General features: G+C 49.0%; 1 protein-coding gene across 1 annotated transcript in view; it reads left to right on the top strand.

The window, feature by feature from the left end:
• Kcnk13 (potassium two pore domain channel subfamily K member 13) overlaps positions 1-8,226 on the top strand; it is a 95,374-nt gene extending 87,148 nt beyond the window's left edge. The window contains exon 3 of the mRNA XM_052738760.1: positions 6,504-8,226. Coding sequence (XP_052594720.1) covers positions 6,504-7,387 — 884 coding nt within the window. The 3' untranslated portion in view covers positions 7,388-8,226. The remainder of the gene's footprint in view (positions 1-6,503) is intronic.
• The last annotated feature ends 2,592 nt before the right edge of the window (positions 8,227-10,818 follow it).

The raw sequence follows: 10,818 nt of genomic DNA on the forward strand, positions 1-10,818 counted from the left end.
CAGGGCCTGTAGCCTTGCCCTCTGCCAAGAAGGACCCTGAGGGCCCTCGTTCACTGTCCGTGGCATCCTCAAAAGGATGGACAGTCATTTGTTGCTAGAGTTTTCCTGCCTGGCCCACAGTCAGGACAAATCTCTCTCACCCGCCAGTCCCAAGCCGCTCAAACCCGATCAAGTAAACAGAGACACTTATATTGGTTTCAAACTGTATGGCCGTGGCAGGCTTCTTGCTAACTGTTCTTACAGCTTAAATTAATCCATTTCTATTAATCTATACCTTGTCACGTGGCTTGTGGCTTACCGGTACTTTACATCTTCCTTGTCCTGATGGCGGCTGGCAGTGTCTCCCTCACTCAGCCTTCCACTTCCCAGCTCTATTCTCCTCCTTGTCCCGCCTATACTTCCTGCCTAGCCAATGGCCAATCAGTGATTTATTTATTGACCAATCAGCAACACATTTGACATACAGACCATCCCACAGTACTTCCCCTTTTCTTTTCTTAAAAAGGAAGGTTTTAACCTTTACACATCTCCAAAGTCAGCTTGGTATATTTGGGAATTTGGGCGTAGCTTCTCTTACTACTTCCTGCTGGAGGGGGGCGCTGTATCTTCTGGGGAAACAAAGAAAATTTTAGAATCATGGAGTAGTCCGTGAGGCTGTATCATCTGAGCCAGTTGTCTTGAAACGGTTCTGGATGTTGGATCATCTGGGCCATGGTGTCATCGGAGACCTTTCAGGGGGTCTTGGCTGGTCAAACCTGATGTATCTTACTCTGGAACAAATCCATAGCCTCTTGCTTTCTGTGGAAACAAAAGAGACTCTTTTCCAAAGCAACATATCCTTACATCCAAATTTTGAAGTCAAAGTATCTTTAAAATATACGTACTGGTTTAACTCAGCTTCCTTTACAATCAAACATCTCTCTGTAGTTAAGAATCCCAAAGACAACACAATCCAGACTCTCTGTGTAATAGTCATCTCTACGTGGCTTATTTTTTATATTAATTTTACTGTCTCTTTAAAGACTTTATTTTTTAAAACCATGTATTTGTTTCTATACTGTATATATCACCTTTTTTTGTCTCTTTCAAGCCTACGTATATTTTACACACATTTTAAACTATTACATCTGAATCTGTCTTATTGTGAACCTGTTGTTTTAAATTGCAGCCTTCTAAGCCTGAAACGGCACTGTGGCTGCTGGCTCCGCCCACTTTAGCTTCCCAACATGGCGGTTCCGCCAGCTCTGGGAACCATCAAGTCTCAGAAATAGTGGGTCTACGCTTTTATCTAAGCAGCGTGTAGCCCAGAAACCTCTTTTTTTTTTTGTACTAGCAAAGGCTAAATCCACAATGTAGCTTAATGTGCCACTTGCTGAGGCCTCATTCCCGCCATATGGCGGCAGGTCGAGCGCGCACGCCAGCAACCCGCCAGTAGCTCAAACCGGCAGCTGCCGCTCATTTGAGAGAGACAATTAGGAAGCTGTTTTTAGCTCCGTTTTAGAATCTTTTTTCTCAGGTTTTAGGTGGAAACTCTTGCCCCACGTTGGACGCCATTTGTTGCTAGAGTTTTCCTGCCTGGCCCACAGTCAGGACAAATCTCTCTCACCCGCCAGTCCCAAGCCGCTCAAACCCGATCAAGTAAACAGAGACACTTATATTGGTTTCAAACTGTATGGCCGTGGCAGGCTTCTTGCTAACTGTTCTTACAGCTTAAATTAATCCATTTCTATTAATCTATACCTTGTCACGTGGCTTGTGGCTTACCGGTACTTTACATCTTCCTTGTCCTGATGGCGGCTGGCAGTGTCTCCCTCACTCAGCCTTCCACTTCCCAGCTCTATTCTCCTCCTTGTCCCGCCTATACTTCCTGCCTAGCCAATGGCCAATCAGTGATTTATTTATTGACCAATCAGCAACACATTTGACATACAGACCATCCCACAGTAGTCATTATTTCAGGCATAATGCTTATATTGAGGTAGTCATTGATAACCTTTCTTCCAGATGATTAAATTGTCTACAACTCAGGCTAGTAGGTCAAAGTTGGGCAGGGCAGCATGACCCCCTGAATTTAGGGTTTCTTACAGGAGCATGGGCAACTTATCAGTGGCTATACCAGTAAAGAAAATGCCTCTCTTCTTTCCCCAGCCACCATTAACTGTATTGATTTGGGGAGGGGTGGGATCTCATGAGCCTTTCCCCACCCTGTGACAGATGTTGATGGGCCTCATCTTGTGCAGGGCTTGTACTGAGAACTATGACGGCTGAGTTCAAGAACAAAAGGACCACATCTTTCCCAGTGTGTGTGTGTGTGTGTATGTGTGTGTGTGTGTGTGTGTGTGTGTGTGTGTGCGCGCGCACGCGCGCGCATGCATCAACCTTGGGTGTTGTTCCTCAGGGTTATCCACCATTGTTTTTTAGACAGGGTTTCTAACTGACCTGGAAATCACGAGCAGGCTAGCTGGCCGGGCAAGGATGCCACCGGGATCCACCTATGTCCACCTCCTCAGGCCTGGATTACGGTCACATAGCACATCTGGCTCTTTAACACATGGGTTCTGGGGTTGAGCTCAGGCCCTGCACTTTACCAGCTGCGCTATTCCCCAAGCCTCCAGTGCTAGGCTGTCCAGGATGCCCCCTCTCCTCCTATCTTCTGTTACTTTGGCAGATTGAAGGGATGGCTGCGATCCAGTAAGCCCAGCAGGTGACCAAAAGTCACAATGATTCCTTCTTTAATTAGGAAGTCCTATAAAACCACATCAACAGATGGAATCCAGAAACTTTTAATCCTTGGAACACGTCACCAAATCACTAAAAGCCTTGTTCATTAGAAAAAAAAAAAAGTCAATTCCTCAAGCTTTTCAGTGCCATCCCTGTACTCAAAGGTGCCTAGGTCACTCCGCCCAGAGTGAGGCTTCATCAAACCCCTGTGGTGAGAGAACCCCTCTCTGCTTGCATTTACCCCTTGATGCGTTGTGGTTTCTCTTGTAAATAGTTCATTTGTGGGTGAAATCATTAGCCTTGATGTGGGCTCTCTGAGTTCAAGGGTCACCATTTCCCCTAGATCAACTGTGCCTGCTTGCAAAAGACCATCACGTGGAGCTTGGTGACAGTTGACTTCCCTAGAGGAGAGGCTGGAGAGGGTGAGTGAACCTCACCTGAGATACCAGTGACTCCTCCCAGCCACGTGTATGTAATTCTGCCCAAGCTGCCTATGGCCTTGGAGTCTCAGGAGGTGCTCCAGTATCTAGGCTGGAGAAGGTTAACTGAGGACTGCATCGATGTGGCTATGGGGAGGCCATCACCCATGCCGGGCGAAGACTTTCCACTGTGGTGGTCACCCATGCTGGTGTAAGTAACCCCTCACCCTGTGTGCTGTAAGTAAGCCCAGTAAGCTCTCTGATTCCCCGAGGTAAAGCTCAGTGGAATCATACTCCGGTTTGTCATTGAGACCTTATGAGCAGATCATATTTTGATTTGTCACTGGGACTTTGTAAGCAAGGATTAGACATTGTTTACAGCTCTTCAGGAAAGCAATTCTCACAAGGAGCTTGTCCGGACCATCTTGGATGGCTGTCTTAATTCATTCTGGATGTTGTAACAAATGCCCTAGGCCGGCTTACAAACAGAGAAATATATTGCTCACAGTCCTGGAAGTTCAAGGTCAAGACTCTCATAGAATCCTTGCCATGTTCTCACCTGGCGGAAAGGGTGACCTTATCTGGGGTGTCTTTTGTTACAGTTGCTGTTGTCTAGGCCAGGCTGCCTTTGAATTCCCTGTGTAATCTAAGATAACCTTGAATTTTGGGTCCTCCTGGCTCCATCTCTCATATGCTGGGTTACAGGCACCTCTTACCACACCCAGCTTATCAGACTGGCACTCTACCAATTGGTTCACATCCGCAACCCCCAAGGTGTCATTTACAAGGACACAGATGCCACCCATGAAGGTCCCGCCCCCATAGGCTAATCGCCTCACAAAGGTCCATCTTCTAGAACTATCTATCACTTTGTGGGTGAAGATCAGCATGGGAATTGGGGGACCATCACTGCAGTGTTCTGAACACACAGGGCATGGGCTCAGCCGGCTGCTTCTTGCCTTCTATAGGGAGCAATCACAAGCTCTCCTGGTTCAGGGAATCTGCTGAGTCCATCAGAGTAGCTCCAAGTTCCTTCAGTAATCGGGAACAAATGGCCTGACACACTGGTGACCCACCCAGTGGTGTTCTTTTGGACTGAACAGAACATGACGTTGTTTGAAACCTACTTGTTAAACTCAATGCACTTAACTCATCAAACTCAAGTCTCTACACCTCTAACCACCTCGTCGGAGCTTGGGGATAAGAATTGCCATCCTAACCAGAGAGAGAACAACACATTTCTTTGCATAATGAAGGTGAGAAAGAACCCTCACTGCAAGGGGGCTGCGAGGACTTGGATTTTTAAAGCAAGAAGAGGTGATATTCTGATTTGGTTTTTCTCCACCATTAAGGGTCCTAGCCCTCAAAATCTCCATCCCATTGTTCCCTGCCCCTCACTCCTTCCTTACCCTTATTCCATCTATTCCTCTCTATCCTATTTTGCTAGAAGCAGAACTGTAGATATAACCAACTGTCTTATTAAATAAGAAACACAGAGCCGATTCAGAGAAGAAAGCCAAGAGGTCAGAGCTAAGAGCCTCACCCTTCCTGATTCAGCGATCCTCTTCAGCCAAGAGAGCTCTCCGAAAAGGGACCTACTTCCTGTGTGTATGTCTTTATATAGTCTAGCTGTTCTGCCTTCTCATTGGTTGTAAACCCAAACACGTGACTGCCTCGTCACTGCCTGTATGTACCGCCCTCCAGGTCTTTAAAGGCGTGTGCCACCGCCACCATGCACTTTCTATAGCTCTAGTAGCTCTGACGCCCAGGCAACTTTATTTATTAACATACAATTAAAATCACATTTCAGTACAAGTAAAATACCACCACACAGAACTCAGTATCTTCCTTCATTATCTTGATTTAAGGCATTTAGCTTCCCCGCTAGACACAACTGAGAACCACACATGCTGAGAACCGGGACTTTAGCTGGGAAATTGAATGGTTATGAATGCACCGATGAGGTGCCTTAGAAAGGTGGTTGACTTCATCTCAGGACACCATGAGGTCATAAGGCCTGAAACCCACACATCTCAAGATCTGATCTGACCATTTCCCAGGGGAACCTAGGACAGGCAGCCACGGGTTGGCCCATAGCAACAAGAAAAGGGATGGGCTCGAGGAGGATTTACAAGAAAAGGGTGATGGCTGAGGCTTGGGATGCCAGTGATAGGACACAATGAGAAAGCTGAACTTGAAAGTGAAGGGCAATGTGTGAGCAGCAGAGTTTAGGTTCTCAGAACTCATGAAAAAGCCGGGCAGGCCTGGTGACTGCCTGTGGTCCCAACACTCAGGAGGCAGAGACTGGGCACCTTCAGGGCAGGCTGACGAGCTAAGCTGGCAGAAATCAGTGAGCTCCAGTTTCAGTGAAAGACTCTGCCTTAATAAGTGGAATGCATGAGGAAGATACCCAGCATCAACTTCCGGTCCCCAAATAAGTGCGCGCGCGCGCACGCACTCACACACACACACACACACACACACACACACACACACACACACACTTACCACATACATGCACATGCAAACAAGAAAAGGGAGAGCCGGGCAGTGGTGGCGCACGCCTTTAATCCCAGCACTCGGGAGGCAGAGCCAGGCGGATCTCTGTGAGTTCGAGGCCAGCCTGGGCTACCAAGTGAGTTCCAGGAAAAAGGCGCAAAGCTACATAGAGAAATCCTGTCTCGAAAAACCAAAAAAAAAAAGAAAAGGGAGAAAGAGGCCCACCATTACTCCTTGCATGTGCCCTCTGCCTGTACAATGCCTCCTTGGTTTCAAGGACCCTCTGTGTAGTCTTCCCAGAACCCCAAGTCTTAGGTGGGTACCCCCTCTCAGCAGCTGCCACAGAGTCCTATACCACTGCCAGGTCCAGTACAGAACACACAGTATACCAATTGTCTTGCAGAACCAGAGATCCGAGGAGACAGGAGTTCTGGTTTTATCCCCAGTCCTGGGCTTGTGGGATGAATGAATTCGTATGAGTCTGCACCAGCCTTTGTTTTTGTAGGAGTCTTTGTATCTCTGAGCCAGGTCTGTTGATTCTGGCGGTTTGTGTTCCATAGCTTCCAAGGGACATCCCACAAAAGGAGGGGAGGAGGCTGAAACCTAGTCACGTCCTTGTCACTAAGCCTTTTCCTGCCTTGCACAATAGCACCATATGGGCTTGCGGCAGGCCAACTCTGTGTGCTGAACAACAGCCTTCCAATGGAGGTGGGGGTTCTCTGCTTTCCTAGAAAGGCTGGGGCTAAGGGGTTTTCAAACACTGTTTCTTCCAGTCCTTCACCAGCCTCCAAGCCCATACACCAACCCCACTCTCGGGCAAGCCCCCGCCTCACTCTTTTCTCCTCTGCTCTTTTTCTTCATCAGGGTTTGGGATGACGACACCAGCCACCATAGGAGGGAAGATCTTTCTCATCTTCTACGGTCTCGTTGGATGTGCAAGCACCATCCTCTTCTTCAATCTCTTCCTGGAGCGGCTGATCACCGTCATCGCCTACGTCATGAGATCCTGTCACCAGCAGCAGCTGCGGAGACGTGGGGTGGCGACCCAGGACAACATGAAGGCCCCTGAAAAGGGCGAGGCAGATAGCCTGGCTGGCTGGAAGCCTTCTGTGTACTACGTCATGCTGATCCTATGCTTGGCGTCCGTGGCCATCTCTTGCGGAGCCTCGGCTCTGTATGCCACCATGGAAGGGTGGAGCTACTTTGACTCACTCTACTTCTGTTTCGTGGCGTTCAGCACCATTGGCTTTGGGGACCTGGTCAGCAGCCAGAATGCTCAGTATGAGAGCCAAGGACTCTACCGATTCGCCAACTTCTTCTTCATCCTCACGGGCGTCTGCTGCATCTACTCCTTGTTTAACGTCATCTCCATCCTGATCAAACAGACTGTGAACTGGATCCTGAGGAAACTGGAGAGTGGGTGCTTCCCACAGTGCCAAAGGGGACTCCTGCGGTCCAGGAGGAATGTGGTGATGCCTGGCAACGTCCGGAACAGGTGCAACATCTCCATAGAGACGGATGGGGTGATGGAAAGTGACACTGATGGGCGACGTCTCTCAGGGGAGATGATCTCCATGAAGGACACCAACAAGGTCTCGCTGGCCATCCTGCAGAAGCAGTTGTCCGAGATGGCCAATGGTGGACCCCACCAGCCCAATGCATCCTCCAGGGATGATGAGTTCTCAGGGGGTGTGGGAGCCTTTGCAGTAATGAATAACAGGTTGGCAGAGACCAGTGGAGACAGGTAGGAACCAGAAGTAGCTGCCGGACGAAGAGACCCAGGAGCAAGTGGAGGATGAGACACTGGCCTGCCCCCATGAGCTCAGCCTTGTCCCCTGGCTGCTGCTATCCGCTTCTCAAGTCCAGCTTTTGAAATCTGACCTTGGCCTCAGGCAACAGTAACCTCTCAAGGTTGGGGGCTGGAGCCTCCTTGCCTGCCTTTTATTTAACTCTTGAAATCCGAGTTTCATATTTGGAATTGCTGAGGTCCTCACCATCCTCCAGAGTCTTTTAATTGCCCAGGGGAGATGGGTTTCTCTCCAGCTTTGATTCCCCACTGATGATGGTCCAGCCCTGATGATGAAAAGCCCTAAAGAGCCTAATTCTAGCCTGGAACTGTGGGTGGCTGACCTCACCACTTCGCCAGCCCCTCAAGAAAAGGGAATGAACATTCCAGAATGTATCTGGGCCCTTTTTTTGCTGGACTTCCTTCCAAGCATAGCTGTTATTGGTTCCGCAGATGGGGAAAAGCATCTCATCGACTCTTTATACCTGCTTCTCGGTTTGGGAGTCTTTTGTGTACTGTTTTCTTTTGCTTGTTTTGTTTCCTGTTTGGCTATGTATCTTTGGGATCTTATGTGATAAGAAAGTGGATTCATCTTCAAGCCTGTAAGCTGCAGCAGGGTGATGGCAGTGAGTCAGAGAGGAGAGCAGCTCCCCTTGTAACCAAAGCCGCAGGTTAATGTGTTCTCTCTGAATGGTTACACAAACTTAGGTCATTTTACCAGGGCTTGGAGCCTGTTGTAAGAGGCAACTGACTATTTATTAGAACCAAAAATTTAATAAATTCTCATTTTGTTAACTAAGAGGCCATGGGTAATCATTCTGGACAGTGGAAAGGAAGCTGGAAATATGAGCCTCATCTGGGCTAGAGCAGTAACATTCTAGGTCACATAATGAAGTGTGGCTTTCTTGTCTCATCCATTGCAGGGCTGACTTCTGGGACTGTACCAAGGCCAGCGACATGAACCTCCCAGGCCTTGAGAGCATCCCTCTTAGGAACAGAGGTTGCTGGCCTTCGTAGATACAAGAGAGAACTTGTGAGGCCCTTCGGGCGCTTCGCCTCTGTTCCCACCCGGCATGCCTCTGGTCCCACCCGGCATGCCTTCAGCTCGAGACCATTTTCTCGACTCTTCCCTCAGGCCTGTTACCCTGTGATCTCAGGGAGTTGTGCTGCCCTAGAAGCCTGTTGGCCAAGAGGAAAGTGCTGTTCCCAGAAGGCATTGCAACTGGCCCAGGATCCTGTGTCAGGAGTCCAGGGTCTCCCCACCAATGATGCTTTCAGGCTTTGTCTAGAAGGTCCGGGGTTCTCTGTGACATGGGAATAAGACCCAGCAACCCTGTTTCTCTTGTGAGCTTCATTCCATGTCGCTTGCCTGAGCTGCAGCAGAGCTCCATGCTTCTAGTCTTTTTACAAGGCGAGGGCGGGTGCACACAGCACTTTCAGAAGCAGTTGGGTGGACCAGTACAGAAGACAGCTGAACACCAAACAGTCCAGGGAAGGGCGGAGCAGAGCCTGGAGCTGAGAGGACCCTTGGGTGTCATCGCATCCCGCCCCCTCTTGACTTTCACAGAGGAAGCAGCAGATAACCCAGGGAACAGTTCCTCATCTGAGTCTCAGGCCTGACTGGATGCAGCGGGGAGAAGGGACTTGGGTCACCTGGGCATGAATGTGGGTCTCTTGGCTTCTCTTCCACCCAGCTTTGAGCTATTCTCCGAGGCCTCTCTGTAGGCAGGAAGGCTTTTTCTTTTTCTTCCAGCCAGTACCTGCATCTCCCTTAAAGGGAAGCTGCCCAGAGCTGCTACCAAATCTTGGTAGGTACCTGTCACCAGAAAGCCAGCTGCCCCTGAGCTCTGTGCCACCTGGTAGAAGAGCGAGCATAGAGCAGGTCCTTGCTTCTCTGTGTTGGTCTCTAGAGACCATGGCAGTGTGCCTGGAGGCCCATTGTAATCAAGGCTCATCTTCCAAGAGGGTCAGCTTCAAAAGAGGATGCTCACTGAATTATTCTATCACAACACATGGAATCCTGTAAATGGGGTCCAACATCGGCATAAACTTTTCAGTTGTGTTTGTTTACTTGTTGAAACAGGGTCTCACTATTGTGGCCCCAGCTGGCCTTGAACTCATGATCTTCCAATCTCGGCCGCTCAGATGCCGGGATTACAGGAGTGAGCCACCACCATGCCTAAGTCAGATAAAGTTTTAGAAAATTGAACTTGGGCTTCCTAAAAAATCCCCTGTGGGTCTCAGAGAATGAGCTTGTTTTTCCCTGGGCTGAGAGTTCCTAATGGGAACACTGGAGAGTCAGTGTTAGAAGAAAAGTGACTAGGAAAGAGGAGGGCGGGAGGGAGGGAGAGAAGGAGGGAGAAGGGAAGGAGGGAGGGAGGGAGGGAGGGAGGGAGGGAGGGAGGAGGGAGGGAAGAGGAGTTAAAAAAACTTGAAAAACTAGGAATCCTCATTTAATAAAGTCTCTTATAGTTACTCATAGACATAACCTGGTCAATGGGACATTTCAGACAGTAACCATCAAAGCCAGAGTCCACGCGGCTCCTGATAGAGGGGTAGGTACACACAGAGCAAGAGAGCACCTGGGTGTACCTTTCCCAGGTGACAACAGCCACAGTTTTCTTTACAGCCATCTCCTCTTGTCCCCTCTGTTCCCACCTGGCACGCTTTCAGCTCTCCGTGACCGTTTTTCTCAGATCTTCCCTCAGGCCTGTTACCCTGTGATCTCAGAGAGTTGTGCTGCCCTAGAAGCCTGTTGGCCAAGAGAAAAGTGCTGTTCCCAGAAGGCATTGCAACTGGCCCAGGATCCTGTGTCAGGAGTCCAGGGTCTCCCCACCAATGATGCTTTCAGGCTTTGTCTAGAAGGTCCGGGGTTCTCTGTGACACGGGAATGAGACCCGGCAACCCTGAGTGAGCTTCTTTCCATGCCGCTTGCCTGAGTTGTGGCAGAACTCGATGTTTCCATCTCCTGAACGTTCTCATCGACTCAGCTTATAATTCATTTTGTTTTTTAAAGAGACTGTCGTACCAAATGAAAGCCTGTAAGCACTTGCTATAAATAGGAAATCCAGAAACTAGGGAAAATGATAAAGCAAAGCTCAAACTGTGTTATTAAGTTCTATCCAGATCCTGTATCCTAGCAAAGGCTCTGAGCCTGAAGGATTTTCTCTGTTAAAAAAAAAAAATAGAGAATAGGTAGGTGGCTGTGGTAGTGCCTGCTGAGGTGGGAGGGTCCAGAGTTCAAGGCCATCTCTGGCTACACAGTAAGTTCCAAGCCAGCCTAGGCTATATAAGACCCTGTCCCAAAACAAAAGGCCAGTGAGATGGCTCAGCGGGTCAAAGCTTGCTGCCAAGCTTGACAACATGAGTTCAATCTCTGAGCCCCACCTGGTG

This window comes from Peromyscus californicus, unplaced genomic scaffold (assembly GCF_007827085.1).
Source record: "Peromyscus californicus insignis strain IS unplaced genomic scaffold, ASM782708v3 Scaffold_15__1_contigs__length_86483966, whole genome shotgun sequence".
In the NCBI taxonomy this organism is placed as follows: domain Eukaryota; kingdom Metazoa; phylum Chordata; class Mammalia; order Rodentia; family Cricetidae; genus Peromyscus; species Peromyscus californicus.